We start from the raw sequence: 20,009 nt of genomic DNA on the forward strand, positions 1-20,009 counted from the left end.
TAAAGTTTTAGGGATGTTTGGTTTTAGGTTTTAGATGTGTGAAATAACAGAGCTATCATTTCTGTTGCATTGACATCTATAGCATGCAAGTTTTTTTTGTCATATAAGTGTGACATATTTCTAAAGAATTGATAGATAAATAATTGCACAAAAGTCTAACCAGCTTCCTTTTTAATTTCCTGGTATAAAGGTTGTCAAAGAATTAGATGGATAGATAGATAGAAAAAGTGTTATTACATGTCTGCCTCGCAAGTGCTTTAAATGTATTTTAACTCAGTAACTTTGGTATCTGGTGCTTATTTCACTTGATCTTCAGAAGCAGCTTCTGTTGTGTTTCAGATCGCTTTCAGATTTTCCAGAAGAACAGCAACCTTCTTGAAGTCAGGTTCTCTGAGAGTTGGGTAAAATATCCTAAAAAATGACCCAGACTTAATAAGAATCCTGTTGTGAAATACACACAGACTGATTTTCTAGATGAGTTGAGAGCAGCTCTTGAAGGACCAGCTCCACTTCCTCTTGAACCACTCTTTCAAGAATGGTCTTCTAGAATCTGGCAGAAAGTCTTGGGGGTTCATTTCAGTGCATCCCCTGTCCTGAAAAGTCTGTCTCGAGAGATGGACTAACAATTTACTTCCAGCCTTCAATTATCAACAATTATCACTTCTAAATGATCAAATGCAAAATGAATAGTTATAAGAACAATGTGGTTTGGAAGTGGTGAAATGTGCTTGGGGAAAAACACCATCATCGGAATATCACCTTGGCTAATAATGACTCAGGCGGTCTTTGAATGAACTATGGGAGCTCTGGCCCTGTTGTGCTCTTTGAGCTGACGACTCTTGGCAGCATACTCTGTAAAAAAGGGAAAGTGAGGAAGTGAAATTAGTGCCTGTTGGTTGATTGTGTTCTACAGCAGGACTTCATAGAAACCCATGTCTTTCTCAGGATAGTAAAGAAATATAACAGCATTTCTTGTCTCTTAATTGGGACTTCTTGCCTCACAATGTAAGTTCAGTATTCACAATGTGACTTTTATATGTCAGCCTGTCCTCTGACTCGAGGTTTTTTTTGCGCAGCATGCTGGGTACGGGCGAGACTGACCCGGTGAAGGGTAGCTCTGTTCTGAGACTGCGCTTTTGACACCCTGCCGAGAGTTCAGCGACCTTATTACCTGAGATTGTTCTTGTGAAATGGACACCGTGTGTTTGTGTGTCACCTGAAACCCCGAAGAGCGGAAAACCGTGTAAGCAAATAAAGGAAACTCACCCAAGGCGATCTCATTACGCACACATCTCTCTCTCCCAGTGTGTGTGTGTGTGTGTGAGACCAGGATGTATTCAGGATATCACTGAATGAGAAACTGTAGTAATAGAAGCAGGAAGCACCAAATAGCTTGTCTATTGTTTTGGGCCTCATTAAAGGAACACTCCACTTTTTGGAAATTCTCCAGAGTTAAAAAGTCGAGTTTAGCGTTTTTGAATTCATTCAGCCAGTCTCCGGGTCTGGCGATAGCACACTTAGCGTAGCTTAGCTTAGACCATTGAATCTGATTAGACCAGAAGCATCGCGTTCAAGAGTTTCGATATTTTTCGTATTTATAACTTATTAGTACACCATATAACTAACTGGTGACAGGTGGGAAATACGTTTTTCTAGGCCGACATGATTAGGAAATATTCCCTCATGTTTGCCACGATTAGTCTAAAAGTAAGAAATATTAAATATAAAAGTTACTATCAATTACCCTCACTTCAGATTACAAATTAAAATATTTTGATGAAATATTAGAGCACTTTAACCCTCTTTAGAAAGGAACACAACTGAAATGTCCCAAGAAACATGGAAGGGGCAAAGCTGAAATGGTCCATGTGACATCATGCAAAAAAAACAAAAATAACGACTTTATTCAAAACTTCTTCTCCAAATCACATTGTATCAAGAGTATCTCTTGCAAGCCTTGTTCATCGTAAATTAACGGGCGAACCATTGATGTCACGTGGATTATTTTTGGATCTCCTTGCTATGTTTCTGTAGCTGGGTACATTTCGGTTGCGTTCTGGAATGAACCGTCCCTTTCAACTACGAACCAAACAGTCAAATAACTCCCATTTTCATCACTTTTGTAAACAGAAGTAGGGATGTGAAAGACGAGTTGAAATTGGAAATTTAGGCATGTTAATGTTGCATTTAAAAATAGATTATTGTGAAAAGTGGATATCTGGAGCAGAATACAGTAGAATTTAATAAGTATCAAGTGATGATTGACTTTGTACACGGCACCGCTAATGAGAATTCAACCAATGAAGAGGCATGAAAGAAAGGCCAGAAGAAATGGAGAGGAGTGAAGACAGTTCCTGCATTCCCTCGTGCTGACTGATGTCACCACCCGTGTGTGTGTGTGAATGTCTGAGGAGGGTGTGGTGAGCTGAGAAAGGGAAAGTCTATATTCAGAGCCCTCATTATGGAGAGAGTGTGTGTGTGTGTGTGTGTCTGCGCACTGGAAAACCGTTGAGGAGAGTGTGTGAGCTGAACATCTAGAGACAATGACAGGGAGTGAAATAAGTTATGTGCAATGGTGGAAAACCAGTTAATCACTTCACATATCCTAACCTGTTGCTGTTCAGTGTAGGAAACAACACACACACACACACACACACACACACACACACACACAATTACTTTATTTCTTTTAAAAATGTGCTTAAAATGGTTTTGTCAGATTTGGCTCATCCTTTTGGGGATACATTTGCTCAAAAGTGTTTAAACAGGTGCACGTAGAGACACACACACACACACACACCTACCAACTTCATTTGTTCTGAAGGCAAGTGACCTTGTTAGAGAACAGTTCAGATTTGATTGATAGTCCGCTTTGGATCATATGTAAACACAGCGGTGTGTGTCAGCGCGTCCACATCATTTATGTGTGAAGTTTTGGTTCTGTTAAGTATTTTTCTTGTTTTGTAAGTGATGAAATCTGATCTGTTTGTTCAGAGATCCGGTGTAAATATATCGCTTGCTGTAGTGTCAACATAATGCTCAGAGTTTCTCATACAGAGAGCTGTGTTAAAAGAGAGGCCCGAAAATTAGGCAAAAAAGCCATCCTAAGCTGTTTTGCTGGTCTTAGCTGATATAAATGGCCGCACAGCCAGCTTAGGCTGTGTGCTTCTTTAAAATGTTCTTCACTGTGTTTCTGGCTGTAGAGTTGAATTGTGTAGAGTGTAGAGTTCACCAAGTCGCTCACTCTCATGCTAGAGGATCAGAGTTTTGGTTGCATGAACTTTTTTTTAATGATGAAAGAACATTACAAATACTGTGGCTTTGGCGCAGAAGGAAATGGTGACAGAATATTCACTTTTAGGTGAACCATCCCTTATATGGGTCTGAGCTGGGTACACCAAAAACACTGAACGTGCTCTGGGAGTTTAGCTTTAGCTGCAGTTTTTAAACAAGCGAGCTGACATTAAACATCATAATGCATTTAGTTTCTGTAATTGTTATAGTTTTTTGTGGTTTTTGGACCGAACGGCTGTTATTTTTACCCTGTGAAGACAGTTTTCTGAGGCAGACTCTAAACAGAGCAGAGTGAAGAAAGAGGGATGTGGTGAATTTCAGATGCACTGATCGTGGAACAGGGTGTGGAGCAGTGCATGCTGGGAACACGGGGTGTCACTTTACCCCGATCACACAGACTACGCCCTCTTTATACATGCGACAAAGTTCAGAACGTTCTTTTTATCGCTGTTAAAGTGCCGCCATTACGGATTTTGGAAAATGATCTTTCATGCAATGTGTAAATGAATGAAAGGTTTAAACCCGAAAGTGCACCGTGTATAAAGTTGTCTCTGAATCTGATTTTTAAAGCCCAAGCAATTTCTCTGAATCTCAATTTTAAAGTTTTTTGGTCTTTTTCGTGTTCTGAATGAAAATGCTAATTTCACCTCTAGGTGTCTCTTGGTGTAAAATCAATAACGAAAATCAGCACTGAGCTCACAAACACAGCTTTATAAGGCGTTAATGGAGTAATGAAATCAATCAGATTACTATAGAAACCACAGATTAGCGTCACGGAAAGGAGGGGTTTGGAAAAATTAATTGCTCAACCACTCCCAAATTATTTGTTCAACCAAAAAGTAAATCTTTATTATAAGACAATGAAAGCGTTTTTGACCTTGTATGCGTCAGCCTGCTATTGGAGACTCACAAAACCAAACCATAAATCTTTCATTACACGTAATGGAGACACTTTAAAGTCTGAATTGTCACCGTATCAACTGTTTTTTTTTTTTGTTTTTTTGACCCTCAGGCCATCCAAGATGTTTGGTGGCTTTTTTTTTTTCATCAGTGGGAAGAACATTTTTAACTGAAAGTGTGGTACACAAAAAATAAGTTGAGCTTCGAGAGATTTTTGAGTTTTCTCTGTGTAAACAAAAAAAAGCTGGTAACCTTAAGTATATACAGGAAGCACTATATGAATATCCAAGGTTCTCGACGATATATTGAGGTCTTATGAAGTGAAATGATGAGTCTGTGCAAAACATTCAACATCATTAATAATGTTATTTATACTAATGTAAGTTATAATGCATAGTATTTCTTCCAATATTGCAATCACTCGTGTGCACACGAGTAGTTAAACTCCCAAGTTGACATTGTGTTGTCAGTTCCTGTTGAAATACACAACCAGCCCACAGTTTACTGGACACACGACAGTAAAGAGAGCCAACCCATCCTTCATTCACAAGTGGAAAGTGAAAATGAAAGAGAAATCACCCTTCTGCAGTGCTTTCTGTTCCTGTTTTTGTATGTGTGTGTGTTCAGTTGTCGTAACACGTCCTGACCTTCGCAACACCTCAGAGGAGAACGGAGTCAACAAATGAATCCATAGGCCATGTGTTTTCAGACCCCTCGCTGTGTCTGGGATATTTACTCAGCCCAGCCCGAACCCGATAGGAACAGATGGTGCTCTGGGATTCAAGAAATCAGTGGGAAAACATGTGAGCTGTGTTTAGCCTACCCCTGGGAAAGGCTAAAAATCGTGTTTGGGTGGCCATCTTCGAGCGTCGCACCTACCTGCGATGCTCACCAGTGCTGTCTGTGGGCAGGTCACTAGGTCTTGTGGTGTGCGTAATACATACTCTGACCCAAAATGCTGTCTAGGTAGGCAGCTTGCAAGCTTTGTGAGACATTTTGTACATGAAAAATGCTGTTTAGATTCGCAGCTGACTAGGTTTTTTTTCTGTAAGGTCAACCAATAGTGGATTTCGATGATACCAATAACTACAATTAGAAAATATGGCAGATGACTGATTAGTCGGTGAGCTGCTTTTTAAAACCAACAGCCTAATATAAACAACAACACGAAAATGGTTGAATTTTAACAGTGCTGCTGAACCTGTAATAGAAAATTAGCTAAGTTAATGCTTAGTTAGTTTAGTTAATGACTTAACCATGGGAATATTTTGGGTATACTTCAGGTTACTAACCATCTTGCCAGTTTTGTGCCTATTGACTTGTTAGCTAGTTGAGGTAACTCACTAAAATGCTAGCCTGCAAAGCTTTTTTTTAAGTCACTAGCTTGCTAGGTTTGTGCCCATATATGCTGTCTCGTTAGACATCTAGCTGAAATGCTAGCTTGCTAGGTTTTTGTGAGGTGACTTTGTTAGTTTTGTGCTGCTTGGTTTTTAAGCAACCTGTTAAAAAGCTCGCTTGCTAGGTTTTTTTAAGGTTACTAGCTTGCTAGTTTTGTGCCCATGATGCTGTCTTGTGAGACATCTAGCTGGAATGCTAGCTTGCTAGGTTTTTGTGAGGTTACTCTCGTTAGTTTTGTGCTGCTTCCTTGCTAGGCAACCTGTTAAAAAGCTAGCGTGCTAGTTTTGTGCTTATGACGCTTTCCTGCTGTTGGTGGCTTGTTAAAACCAAAAACTAACAGAATATGTCCAAAAATAAACTACAGAAAACCATTTTTACATTGTTTGTAATGATTATTAGTTGGTGGTTTGTTTATAGTATTTTTAAGTTTATACAGTTTTTTTTCAGAGTTTTCTTTGTGGTTGTGATGTACGAGGTGGCCGCTTCTTAATTTCTTGGCGACTTCAACCCAAAACCACTGTCTGCTGACACTTTCTGAGACACTTGTGATAAATGCCGAGGTGCTTGTTCTGATTATTTTGAGTCCGTAGCTTCAGAATCTGTGTAGACACACGCGTTTGTCTTTGCAAGATTGCTAAAAGCGTCGTCTAGATGGGGGACACACTAGGGTTTGAGGCACAGCTGTAGTCTCTTCATTACTTCAGTTCTAGGAACAAGCGTGCGCTTAAGAGGATGGTTTATAAATAATGCGTGTAATATAAGGGAACAGGAACGGGAAGTTTATCTTATTTCTGAATGATTTCATCAGGTGTTTGTTTTACTACTTTCATGTCAGATGTCTGGCGCGTGTGACAGGAAGTGAAGTGCGTTTGATTGACAACACCGGTTTGAGAGAAACCCACCGCAGCTTCTCCGTTTGCTCCCAGCATGCACTGCAGGCAGCATCACTCTTCTCGGACATCATCCGAAGTTCCTGTACATCGTTTCCCCCCCGTGCATCTCCCCATCCTCTCGCACTCTATGTAGCGAACTTTAAGAACATGAGTAAGTGGTTGTCGTGGAGAAAGCGCAGCTTTTTTAGAAAGCAGAGGAAGAAGTTTTCCTTTCCTGAGTTAGGTAAGAGCGCACTCTTTTACTTCCTGATTCACGAAACACTTGTTCAGATGTTTTGTTTCGGCTGCGGGCTATTCTGAAGCTTAGTGTGATTGAAGTTGGATGTTTGTGATTGTTATTGTGAGGTAGTGTACTTAGTAGTGTATTGTATGAAGTGTGTGTGTACTCGCATACAGCGGAGGCTTGCATTTTTTGCCTTGCTTTTGAACAGAGACCCCAAAGCTCGCTGCGGGTTTAGTGGGGGGTAACTGGGAACGAAAGTCACTTGAGGGGAGGCGATGCTTTCTTTGTGCTGTGACTGGATACGATTGGTTATGATTGAATGCGATCGGTATGTGCAATAAGTCCCGCCTCTTGTTAACATTGTTAACCAACACGGACATTTATTACAGCATTTATTCATCTTTATTTACGTTGATTAAAAACACAGTGATTCATTGTTAGTTAATATTGGTTCAGTACGTAAACTCATTTTAACAATCGTAACTTTTGATTTTAATAATGTATTCATTCTTAGTATAATTAGCAATATTGAGCAAACAATTATATTGCTAAAAAAACATTTTATGTATAAACCGTTTAGAATACTACTGTAGTATTTAGTTTTACTAAAACGCTTTTATCAAAAATAGTCCCATTTTCAAACTTTTTTAAAGAATCTGTTTTTATTTCCAACATTCCATTCCATCACGTCCTCTTCGGTCGTCACGGTGACCTGCCATATGGTTGTCGGGGTGACACACAGAGTCGGTCATGCTCTTGCTCTTATGCATGCTGGGATGCCGTTCCACAGAGACGTGTGTGTCTTCTACCAGTGGAGCACAACATACATGCCCAGTGCCCACCTCCCTCCCTCCCTCGCTCTCTCTCTCTCTCTCTCCCCCTGCTCTCTCGCTCGGTGTCTCTGTCACTCTTTACTATAACTGAGCGTAGAAGAGACAGGAACGTGAAGTTGGACAGGACCACTTGTTTGGTTCTCTCTTCGCTCTTCTTCATCACCTGTTGGTGTATGACCCCATGGCTACACAGAGTGTGAAACTCAGAGGTAGGCTCAAGTGTTTTGCTCCAGGTACAGGAGGGTTTGTGTGTACCTGTAGTCTGGTTGTGTGCTGGTGTTAGTGCGTTGTGAGTCGAGTCAAGTCAAGTGGCTTTTTATCGTCATTTCAACTATATATAGCTGTGCAGTACGTAGTGAAATGAGACGTTTCTCCTGGACCCGGTGCACAGGTTGCTGTATAACTGTATAACCAGAAGTATAATAATATACAACAGTATTAACATTTTTGATATCACACAGACGTCTGTGAAAATCGATTCATTGAAATAGGCCATCTCATGGAAATCAATCCAGCTTAAACTCGTCGTTTTGCTTGTTGCCTACTGAAGTTTATATCGGAGATACCATTTATATCAATGCGCCGGCGGTTCACCCACCTCCAGACTATTTGAGATATATAGATGAGTTTGTTTCTTTGATTTGGACGTAGAGTTGTAGCAGTGAACGGGTGCCGTCAGACTGAGAGTCCAAACAGCGCTCCAGTCCATCAGTTAATACCTCGAGAAGCCGAACGGTGCGTGTTTGGAAGAAACGCATCCATCATTTATACGTTGCTTCTGGTTTAAATCCTTCAAAGTCATTTAAGCTGTATCAGGAGAGAAATCGAGCACCGATTGCAGTCCAGAAACATTTTGTTGTGAGAGACATCAGGTTTATAGACAGTTTTTGACTGTTGTACCTTTTTGATATGCAAATGACCGGTGGTGTGATTAGCTAAAATCACTTTATATTGCAGCCATAGTGTTGTTTATCAGACTTCTAAATGGGACTGGACATGTAAATGTGGGCGGGTCATATGTTAATGAGCTTAAAGTTGTAATTATGAGTCATTTTTGCAGTTTGGTATCATTAAATGGACCGGATGTGAGGCGAGTGTTGTTATATGTACACTTGGCGTACTCAGACTTTAAGAAGTGTAATTTATGATGTGTCATTTTTTTTTTTGATTTCTGTCTATAAACTCATGTTTTCCTTGAACTTTTCCTCCCTCTGCCTTCACGCAGACAAGCTCGGGCAGGAGTTCACACTGGAGGAGGAACCACTGCCTCAATTATGGGAATTTTATGCATTACGGAATGTCCCATGTCAAAAAATATCTTACATAAGCAGGTCCTGCACACAGATGCGATCGAAACGCACACAAACCAGCGTTTATCCAGCTCCGTGAATGAGCGCCCGCGTAATCTGGACGGTTTTAAAAAAGGCATAGAACCCCCAGAGTCCGCGTGGATTGTTTGCGTTCTCTTTTTGCTCGTAAACCGAGCCCTGTTTCTGATCGTAGAGACAGTTTTGCGCTGGTCTTTTGTGAACTTTGGCCCCAGCCTTCCTCTGGGTTTGCTAAAGGACGGCGAGTGTGTTGTGATTCAGCGGCGCTCGTGCAGCAGAGCAGAAGTGCCTTCAGACAGTCAGTCAGTCAGTCAGGAGCAGTGTAGCTTGATGGGGGCGCGCACACACACACACACACACACACACACACACACAGAGTAAGGAACGGGGCTGCGAGTCACTCGAGGAATGTCAGGGTTTAGATAAAAGGCAAGTGTTTGCTTGTGAGTGTGATAAGAGTTATAGAGCAGGATGAGTGTGTTCATCACCGCTGCTCTCTGACCGTTGTTACATCTGACTGATTTAACAGGTGACCCTCTGCAGGTGACCCTCAGGAAAACATGTTCAGGCCACAATCATAAAGGGGCAGTGTTAGTGATACCACATGAGCAATAAGAGTTATGTAACCGGATTACTTTAATAGAACATTTTATATATGAGATATATCCATTTTATTAGTTTTTTGACATTGTGAGGAAGAATTGTGAGGCAGGTGTGCTTATGAATGCTCATGGGAATTTAATAATGATATCACTTGATTAATTGCAGTTAATCATTTGACGACAGTAGATTTATTTTCATACGGTTTTTATTTGGACCTTACGAAGGTCACGTTAAGTGCGTGCGCGGAGTGTTTTAAAGATGACTGGTAATATCTGTATTGTTGATGGTTATGACCAGTTCCTTCCTGTGAGAGATGCGTTTCTCACTGCTAGGTGCGCGCGCGTGTGTGTGTGTGTGTGTGTTGTGGTGTACAAACTCTCCTTCACACCATTTCTGTTGCCTGCAGCGCATTCCTGGCTTTCTGGCCCTCATCCACACACACACACACACACACACACACACACAAAAATCACTGTGTAACCAGCGTGAACCTTGGAGGGATCAAAGGTTAAGACCACCAGCCTGCTGGGTCGCCTGCTCTTTTGAGAGCGAGACAGAGTGTGTGTGTGTGTATGTGTGTGTGTGTAGATCTTGTTCCTCGGTCACACCATGCTCTGTGTGGATCGAAAACAGCGGTATATGAGCAACAGACACAACGTGACACACTAATGCTGTAATGTTTTGACCTGATGTTGCTTTAGACAGACTCCGCCTCCTGTGCTTTGATTGACAGTTACTAGAAAGCATCGTATCGGTACCTCACTTGACCTACACCTCAAGGTTTCTAGCAATTTAAAAGACGTCTGTCAATGAGTAACTAGTTCAGAGGCCTGTAGTTAAGAGTAGAGCCACGTGGTAATTGCAGGGTGGAAGATCTGCAGGACTGTGTGGAAGAGATGTGATTAAGCAGCGTGGAGAGCATTACTTTGAAAAGATGAGCACGCATGGGTCTCTCTTGAATGCAAACATTTGAAGAATGTTCGCAGCCAAAGAGACGCTAGACTTCTACAGCATTGCTTTTCATTCTGTGTCTATGTTTGGTTTCCAAAACCCTTCAAAATATCATCAGAAGAAAGATCACATGTTTCGAATCTGCTTCCAGTATTGGCCTAATCTAATTGCAGTTAGCATATGAACAATCAGTACCCATTTGCTTATTAAGGATCTGTCCCTGCGTTAAACTGTACACAGGAGATGTTGATTCAGTTAACCGAATCGTTGTGTGGCTCTATTTTTAGTCTGTGGAAGTGAAAGCGTCTGCAGATCTCAGCAGCATTGCTCATTCACACATGAATGTTCACTGTGTTGCCATGTGCCAATAAAACCCCTCCTTACTTACCTTCTCTGTCTCTGTGTCTGTGTTTTTGTTTTAGATGAACATGATGCCGTTCAGAAGAAAACCTTCACCAAGTGGATCAACGCGCAGTTCTCCAAGGTAAGAGACCCGCGCCGAACTTCTCAACTTCTGCTTCTGCTATTTGTATCGTTGGAATCAAATAGTTTATTTTTAAAGAACAATACAAACATCGACAGCCAATCAGAATCAAGCCTCTTCTCACGAGCCGGACAATTTAAAGGCACGGATGAACGCTGGTTATGTTTACAGTTAGGGTTCTTTTGTGTGAACGTCTCTTCATAAAGTACGTTCCCCTGTAAAGAGCTGATGTGATATTATGTTTAAATTTAAATAAACATTAAATCAGATGTGTGTTTCAGAAGAGCAGGTATAGCAGGTGTCATTCGTTTAAACATTTGAGCTCAGCTTCAGACGGCGAGTTTTGACATCAAAAAGATCTAGGTATGTCAGAAGCCAGGAGCGTGACTGATGAGGGTCTGAGGTTACGGAGCTCTGCTCGCTCACACTTTAATTACTTCACTCTCTCCCGTAATTAATGCTTCAGTCTGCATGTGAAGGAGAGCGCACACAGAGAAACCCGCTAGACGCAATCATCGTCTTAGATCGACTGTAACCGTGATTTTCATTTGAACTGCGCGTGTTGTCCGTTTCAGAGCAAAACACAGAACTCAGAGATTTTAAAATATAAATATGAGCACTGTATTATGTGTGTGTACTACAAAGTAATAGCATTTTATGTAATGCTTATTTTGTTTTAATATTTTAGGTGCATCAACGCACATCTTTTTATATTTTAATATATATTAGTGCTTTCAAACAATTAATTGCATACAAATTAAGTATATTTTTACATCATTTGTGTGTGCTTTGTGTATGCTTTGTGTATATATATATATATATATATATATATATATATATATATATATATATATATATATATATATATATATATATATATATATATTTAATATTTAATATTTACAGGTATGTTTTTATATTCATATTTATCTATACCTGTGTGTGTGTGTGTGTATCTATTATGTATATATAAATACATGCATGTATATATTTCAGAAAAGTATGTTATTGATATACACTTATGTTATATGAAATATTATATCATATACACAGCGCATACACATTTTATGTAAAAATATATTTTTGTATGCAATTAATTGTTTGATAGCACTAATAATAATAGAATTATTTGTTGTATATTTTAGCTGTATTAAAATATTAAACCCGAAGGTGCATTTAGTAGTTTGTTATTATGTGATATAAGATTTTTTTGTATTATTTAGTGAAAAACAGTGCTGAAAAGGTCATTTTTAATGTGAGTTAACTTTGCCGTTATGTGTTGTAGACGGGGAAGACGCCCATCAAAGACATGTTCTCTGACCTGAGAGACGGCAGAAAACTCCTGGATCTCCTGGAGGGACTGACTGGAAGCACACTGGTGTGTGTGTGTGTGTGTGTGTGTGTGTGTTTGATGGTTGGAAGGGTTTGAATAGCGGTCGAGTGTAATGTGTTTGAATGGTGTGTTATATTTAGCCTCAACCAAACACTGATTTAGAGTCTCACACACACACACACACACACACACACACACACACACACACACACACAGCGTTTGAGTGACGGAGGCTGTGGGCTTCATCTTCATCGCTCTTCTTCATCACTCCTGATCACACTTAACACAGATTTGATTTTTTCAGTATCTGCTTGTGTAGAGTAGCACGACTTTATTTGACAGTGAATAGTATCAGATATCAGATATCGTGAAACCCAATGATAGTCATTCAGACAGTACTGTAAGGTACACCCGGGCAATTGATCAAATATTTATATATTTATTAACATTTTCTTTAGAATGATTTTGGTCATTTGGTGCATTATTAAGTCATTTTCTTTTATCATAGGAGAGTAAGTGATATTTTTATTTAACAAGGATGTGTTATATTGATCAAAGCTGAGAGTAAAAACATTTAGCTACATACGTTATTAAATATGTATTTTACTAATAAATGCGTTTCTTTCTATTCATGGAAAACCAAAACCAAAAAAGAGGACAAAATAGCACGAATGTTTTAATTATTGATAATTATCATAAATGTTTGAGCATCAAATCAGTATATTAAAGTGATTTCTGAAGCATCATGTGAAACTGAAGAAATTATGCTGAAAATTTGTTTTTTGTGTGTATATATATATATGTATATATATATATATATATATATATATATATATATATATATGTATGTGTGTGATATATATATATATATATATATATATATATATATATATATATATATATATATATATATATATATTAGTAATAACATTTCTCTGTATTACAGATTTTTATCAGATTACTGAATGAAACTTTTGAATGGAATGAATTTTGCTCATGTTTGTGACTCTCTGTCTGTCTGTGTCTGTGTCTCAGACCAAAGAGCGAGGCTCTACTAGAGTTCACTCCCTCAACAACGTCAACCGCGTGCTGCAGGTCCTTCATCAGAACAGCGTGAGTCTCTCTCTACCTTCCCATGCGTCCTTGCTGCTGGACACTCTCTGGGCTTCAGCTGCGGGACGAAATTATTTTTATGTCTTGCCTCGTATCAGCTGACAGACGCTGCCTAGGGAGCGTAGAGCAAGGGCAGGCTAATTAAAACGCTTTACAGTTCCCGCGTGTCTTTTAGGGACATTAGCGTGGCGTTTTGACGGCAAGGTCTCTATATTTTCGACTTGTCCTCTGTCTTTATGTTTTGATGGCCTGGAGTCAGACCAAACACAAACACAGATGCTTTAAATAGTGTGTTTTCCTGCCACAGTTTGTCCGTGTTCCAGATCATTGTCTTTAGTGGACTTAGTGCAGTCACAATGCCTTTATTATATTTTAATTTCATTTAATTACATTTTTAAACCACTCATGTTCCAGACCATAGTCTGTGGACTTAGTGCTGTCAAAATACCAATGTTTAATTTAATTTAATTTAATTTAATTTTTAAATCACCAATATTCCAGACCATAATCTGTGGACTTAATATTGTCAAAATAGCAATGTTTAATTTAATTTAATTTAATTTAATTTAATTTAATTTAATTTAATTTAATTTAATTTAATTTAATTTTTAATTTTATTTTATTTTTAAATCACCAATATTCCAGACCATAGTCTGTGGACTTAATGCTGTCAAAATAGCAATGTTTTTAATTTAATTTAATTTTATTTTATTTTATTTAATTTAATATAATTTAATTTAATTTAATTTAATTTAATTTTTTATTTTATTTTATTAATTTTATTTTATTTTATTTTTAAATCACCAATATTCCAGATCATAGTCTGTGGACTTAGTGCTGTCAAAATAGCAATGTTTAGTTTAATTTAATTTAATTTAATTTAATTTTATTTTATTTTATTTTATTTTATTTTTTATTTTATTTTATTTTATTTATTTTATTTTATTTTTAAATCACCAATATTCCAGATCATAGTCTGTGGACTTAGTGCTGTCAAAATAGCAATGTTTAGTTTAATTTAATTTAATTTTATTTTATTTTATTTTATTTTATTTTTAAATCACCAATATTCCAGATCATAGTCTGTCAATATTTCATTTTATTTACTTTTTATTTCATTGTCTTTAGTGCTGTCACAATACCAATGTTTAATTTAATTTAATTTAATTTAATTTAAATACATTTATTTTATTTCACTTTTATTTTATATGAATTTCATTTTTTTTTTAAATATTATATTTGATTTGATTAGATTTTAAAATAGAATAGAACATCAGCTCTCTCAGCTGTCTCTTTTTTGCCCACAAATGTTTGCAATAAAAAAAGAAAACACACTTAGTATGTATAGCACATATTGTGTGTTTGGCAGCCCTACACAAAAAAAAAAAAACCCTGTAAATTACCCCATAATTAGCCGAGCGCTGAATATTCAGACAGCACAGTTTCCTGTGTTTTAATCTCTCGAGTGATAAAACCGGATTTAATACAGGTTTACGTGGCGTTTCCTGGCTCCTGGTCCAGATCCTCCAGGAATCTGTCGTAAATGCGCTCGCATATTTAGTGACGCCGCTGTCGATTGGTCACGTTCTTTGAATATTGCACGCTGATTTTGTGGAGCCTTCTCTCTAAACGCACTCACAGAGGCTTGTTTGAGGTCGACTCTTTAAGCAAACATGACAGCTTAAGTCGAGCGCTTGAATGGTTCGGTTAATCTACACCTGTAAACACACACTGTCAGATAGGCATGTTTACACAGAATCACACACATCCCGTAATCTTCTCTCAATGCCCGCTTTTCTCCCAGTCACTAATAGCAGGTTAGAAACAACTATTCCGTGCGAAAGCTCGCTACGTCATTCAAGACGTCACACAGTGTGAAACATCACATTCTTCTAATCTGACATATTTTTGAGTTGAGTTAGAAACAATGTAGGTCAGACTCTGATCTGTTTTAGCTGTGGTTATATTAGTCATATAAGGCATTCAGAGGTGGACTTTTATGTCTTGCTTTTTGTTTAATACATTTATTTTTTTTTTCATTATTTATTTATGATTTTATTTATCTTTCAGGTGGATCTGGTGAATATCGGCGGGACTGATATTGTAGATGGCAATCATAAGCTCACTCTAGGACTCATCTGGAGCATCATACTGCACTGGCAGGTCAGAAAACACAGCTCTTAAATCTGGATTCTTTATGTGCAGACATATTTCTGAAACAAGTGTGAGACTTTTTAAAGTTTAAGTGTGAGACCTGTTTAAAGTCATGACTTTATAAGGAAAAACTCTTTCGGTTTTGAGACTTAGATCTTTTCAGCCTTAGGGTTCTTATCTATGGCCTAACGGCTTGTAACACTTCAAAGAGAACGAAACACTTAAAATCGCATCAAATGACCGCATATAGTATAGCAACGCTTTGTGTGTGTGTGTGTGTAGGTCAAGGATGTCATGAAGGATGTGATGTCCAGTCTTCAGCAGACCAACAGTGAGAAGATTTTGCTGAGCTGGGTGAGAAACTGTACCCGAAAGTATAACACCGTCAACGTGCTCAACTTCACCACCAGCTGGGCAGACGGCCTGGCCTTCAACGCCATCCTGCACCACTTCAGGTGACACACACACACACACACTCACTCTCGCAGGCTGCTGTCAGTGCGCTCTAGGAGCTCTGGAGCTCATTGTTTGGGTCAGAGGTCAAGAGAGTTTGTGTTCATAAGCTTTGAGTGGATCATGTCATGAGCCCACAGAAACACACACACATTTTAAGCTTAAGGGGAACACTCCACTTTTTTTGGGAATAGGCTCGTTCTCCAACTCCCTCAGAATTAATACGTTGAGTATTACCATTTTTGAATCCATTCAATGATCTATGCAAAGCTATGCTAAAAGTGCGATCGGCTGAATGGATTTGAAAACGAGAAAACTCAAATGATTAACTCTGGGGAAGTTGGAAAAAGATGCCTATTTCCAAAAAAGTGGAGTGTTCCTTTAAATGCAACGTCAGGTGAAACGGAAGAGAAAAACACAAAGCTGATTTGTAGTTCATGAGAAAAATATTCAGAGGGTTTTGTGCATGTTTGCCTTTTAATCACTAAATTCTTTATTCACTTATGTAAGCGATGTAAAATGTTTGTGGATGAAAAGATTGAGAGCAAGTTGATAGTTCCAGATGTAATCCAAACTTGCTGTTCTTTTTTGTGGGGAAATCTGCATAATAGGTTTAAACAAAGTGTGTTAAACCGAGATTAGTACTACACCCTTATTGGCACCTGAAGAGTTATCAGGTCTATCAGGAAATATTTAACAAGCAAACACGCGAAGGTGTGTAGCTGTGAATGACAGAGGTCTGCAGATGTAGATTCGTGTGGACCTGTCTTCTCGATCTTCTCGATCTGAAAAGACTAATCAAATGATTCCCGATGTGTGGAAGTGAACTGACACAAGGGATCTGGTCCCTTGTGTCAGCAGGTTAGTTTGTTTCTGTGTGAACCGCTGTTTAGACTCTTGCTGTGGATTGCGTTTCAGGCCTCAAGGGTTCAGCTGGGAGGAAGTAGTTCGCCTGCCCCCGGTGGACCGACTGGACCACGCTTTCACATTCGCCAAAGATCAGCTCAACATCGAGAGACTCTTGGACCCAGAAGGTAAAGAAGCGCCGCGACACTAAAACTGCTCCAATTCGGAATACAAGCAGAGTTTGTTTAAATAGACGTCCACAAAACTTTCACATTAGGGCAAAAGATTTCCATAAAATGACAGCACTTGTCTTAACTTTCAAACGTTAAGCCATTGGTGACTAAAATACAACTGGGAGCCACAAAGCTTGTCTTTTTTTATTTCTATTTAAAAGTTTGAGAAGATGCATGTTGCGATTCCAAAGGCATGTTATAATGGCAGACAATGAGCCGCCCATCAGTTTGATGATCACGCTAATCCACATTTTTGATTCTTTGTGCAAATTAGTAAGTAAATTTTTGCCGGCAGAATTTTGTATCTTTAGCGTTCCCGACCATTATCCTCAGCTGACATGATGCTGGCCTTGTTTGGAGATCTCCAGTTTGGTGTTTGTGCCTGAAGCAGGGAATAGCACCAACGAAACAATGCCAGTCAACAAACCGGTGTCCAGCACATTCCAGAGCCCAGATCCTGAGACTAATCATCTGGACTTGATTGGATTACATGGCTTTTCCTGAACACAAGTTCACATGAGCCATAACTAATCAGAGGGGCCTCACAAAGAACTCCATAAACACACACACACCCATATTCATATTCATCCTCTCTCTCTCTCTCTCTCTCTGTGTGTTTCTCTCTCAGATGTGGCGGTGCAGTTACCGGATAAGAAGTCCATCATCATGTACGTGACCTCACTCTTTGCTGTGTTTCCCAATGACATCACGATAGATGACATCAGAGAGGTGGAGACGCTGCCCAGACGTTATAAGGTGGAGCACGAGGATGGACACGCCGTAAGTGCGCTAGTTACCCCAAAAGACACGCGCTTTAGTTCGTTAACCGTCTCGGATTGCTCTTCCAGCCGAAGCGGTCACAATCCAAAACTGGATGGATTGAAGTTTTGTCCCTTCTGTAGATGGTTTTAAGCTTCTCTTGTGATGTGAAGCCAGTTTTTACTACTGTAATGTAAAACTACGTGTTGGTGGTGCTCAAAAATGCTAAATGCGTTACAGCGGACAGTAGAGGTGTAGACAAAACGAATGCTCAAGGTTCGATATTAAGGTCATTACACACTCCAAAGTATTTTTATTTTTTTATTACGGACAAAAGTTTCAGGAGGCGGTGTGTTAATGGGGTTGAGGTTAAATTTATTTTTTAGCTGCAAAAATTGTAAATGAACAAAAACGTCATCAGCAGCGCTTCAATGACAAAGTCAATTATTAAACTTAAACTTTGATGAGCAGAATGAATTTAAAAAAAGAAGGCTAAAACAATCCAAGTTTTGTAGTTTATTATTTCATTAAATAAAACACACAAATTTGCATATATTAAACATTTAATTTTTTGGTTATAGCCTTGCCTTTTCCGAGTGCTTAAAACGAGTGCTTAGTTTGTGGTTCATTTTTCGTTATGAAAGTTTTATTAATAAAAGTTGCGTTTATGGATCCACTATAGTGTCGGTTTTATTGGCTTCCTCCACCGACAAGCTTAATTTCTGCTGTTAGGAAGATGCGTTCCTCCAAATACGCAAGAAATTTGAATCGCAGTTGATTTCAGTAGAGCCCGGTATTAGCATGTCGCTAAGCTAACACTATGATGCACAAATAAGCATAAAAATACATGGTGCACTCAAGTATTGTTTGAAATACTGCCTTTTTAATGAGCCTGAACTAGTTTTTAATACACAGTTGTTGGCGCCATCTTGAATGCAAACTTTGACCAAGCCTTCTCTGTGAAGCACACATGCTAATCTTGCTTTATAACAAGAACGCTAAAAACTTTTTGTTTTCACATCGCAGACGAATCTACTACTTTAAAATGCAGCCCACACAGTCGAAACGGTGTAATAATGTTAGCAGCGTTGATTTAATTTACAACCAGATCAACTGGTGGTCCGTCAACTGAAATCAGACGTTAGCAGACGCGACGCTTGTAGACATTAGCATAAATCCTCTTAATGCTGAAACCGTTAGTGCCCGAGCAACCACAAACACTTTCACGCATCTGTCTAATGAGTCTGTGTTTATAAACTCGGCTAGCATCGACGGTCCCGCTGGCAAATGGGAGGTATGGGTTTTAACCGTTCAGATGGGCACGTCGTAACGAAGCGTTACACGCAGATATATTTAACACACGGCCTCTCTTGTGAACTCCAGAGGAAAGCATGACTTCACGCAGACGTATGCGCAGCTTTTCATCGAGCGCAGACGTGTGCAGAACGCGCGCGATGGGGCGCTTAAAAGCGGTTGTTGTTGTTCTGGTGTTTTCTGATGAGGAAGTGCCTGTGGAAAATGGGCATCACACTTTAGTGCCAATAAATGACTCCACTTCTACCAGTTTCCTTTATTCTCTCTCTCTTTCTCTCTCTTCCTCTCTGCCTTCTGCTTTCACTGGTAAGAGTGAGTCATGCAGTTGTGCGGTGTATATATATCGTGCGCGCATGCAGATGGGTGGATTCTCTCACACTTTTGCATAGCCGTGTATAAAAGGAGCGTGTTTTTTTTACATGCAGCATGCTTTTATGTGCATTTATCATGTGAATACCATGTCCACAACCACGCTAACATGCTAGCATCACGATGCTGTGCTTTTTACCCAGTATTTCATAGTTTTGATGACTTGTTTGCATTGTTCCAAAATGTGAAAGAGTAGGTGCAGACTTTTTAGTTTGTATTAAGATACCCGGGTGTTATTATTTGATGTGGTACAGTCACAGCGCATTAGTTTTGGGTTGTTTCGCCGAGGAGCGAACAATTAAATGAATAGGGCTTAATGTGATAGGCCTGTATCTTATAGCATAGGTTGAGATTTTATCCAATTTATTACATTTAATTAAATTCAAAAGCATGTTTCAGAGCAACACTGTGTTCATTTAAACTAAAATAATTGCTGGATTAATGTTCGGAAACTATTTTTAATTTTACATTGAAAAAATATAGTGGTGATATTTTATGAAACAAGTAATTGCGATTTATTGTATCCAT

The 20,009-nt window shown here is 38.9% G+C and overlaps 1 protein-coding gene across 1 annotated transcript in view; it reads left to right on the plus strand.

Annotated features, from left to right (window-relative positions):
* Positions 1-20,009, plus strand: part of LOC122328832 (utrophin-like) — a 167,864-nt gene that overhangs the window by 8,461 nt on the left and 139,394 nt on the right. The window contains exons 3-9 of the mRNA XM_043224832.1: positions 10,846-10,907; positions 12,193-12,285; positions 13,276-13,353; positions 15,424-15,516; positions 15,790-15,962; positions 16,879-16,994; positions 17,668-17,819. Of these exons, the coding sequence (XP_043080767.1) occupies positions 10,846-10,907; positions 12,193-12,285; positions 13,276-13,353; positions 15,424-15,516; positions 15,790-15,962; positions 16,879-16,994; positions 17,668-17,819 (767 nt within the window). The remainder of the gene's footprint in view (positions 1-10,845; positions 10,908-12,192; positions 12,286-13,275; positions 13,354-15,423; positions 15,517-15,789; positions 15,963-16,878; positions 16,995-17,667; positions 17,820-20,009) is intronic.

This window comes from Puntigrus tetrazona, chromosome 23, assembly GCF_018831695.1.
Source record: "Puntigrus tetrazona isolate hp1 chromosome 23, ASM1883169v1, whole genome shotgun sequence".
NCBI classification, from domain to species: Eukaryota; Metazoa; Chordata; class Actinopteri; order Cypriniformes; family Cyprinidae; genus Puntigrus; species Puntigrus tetrazona.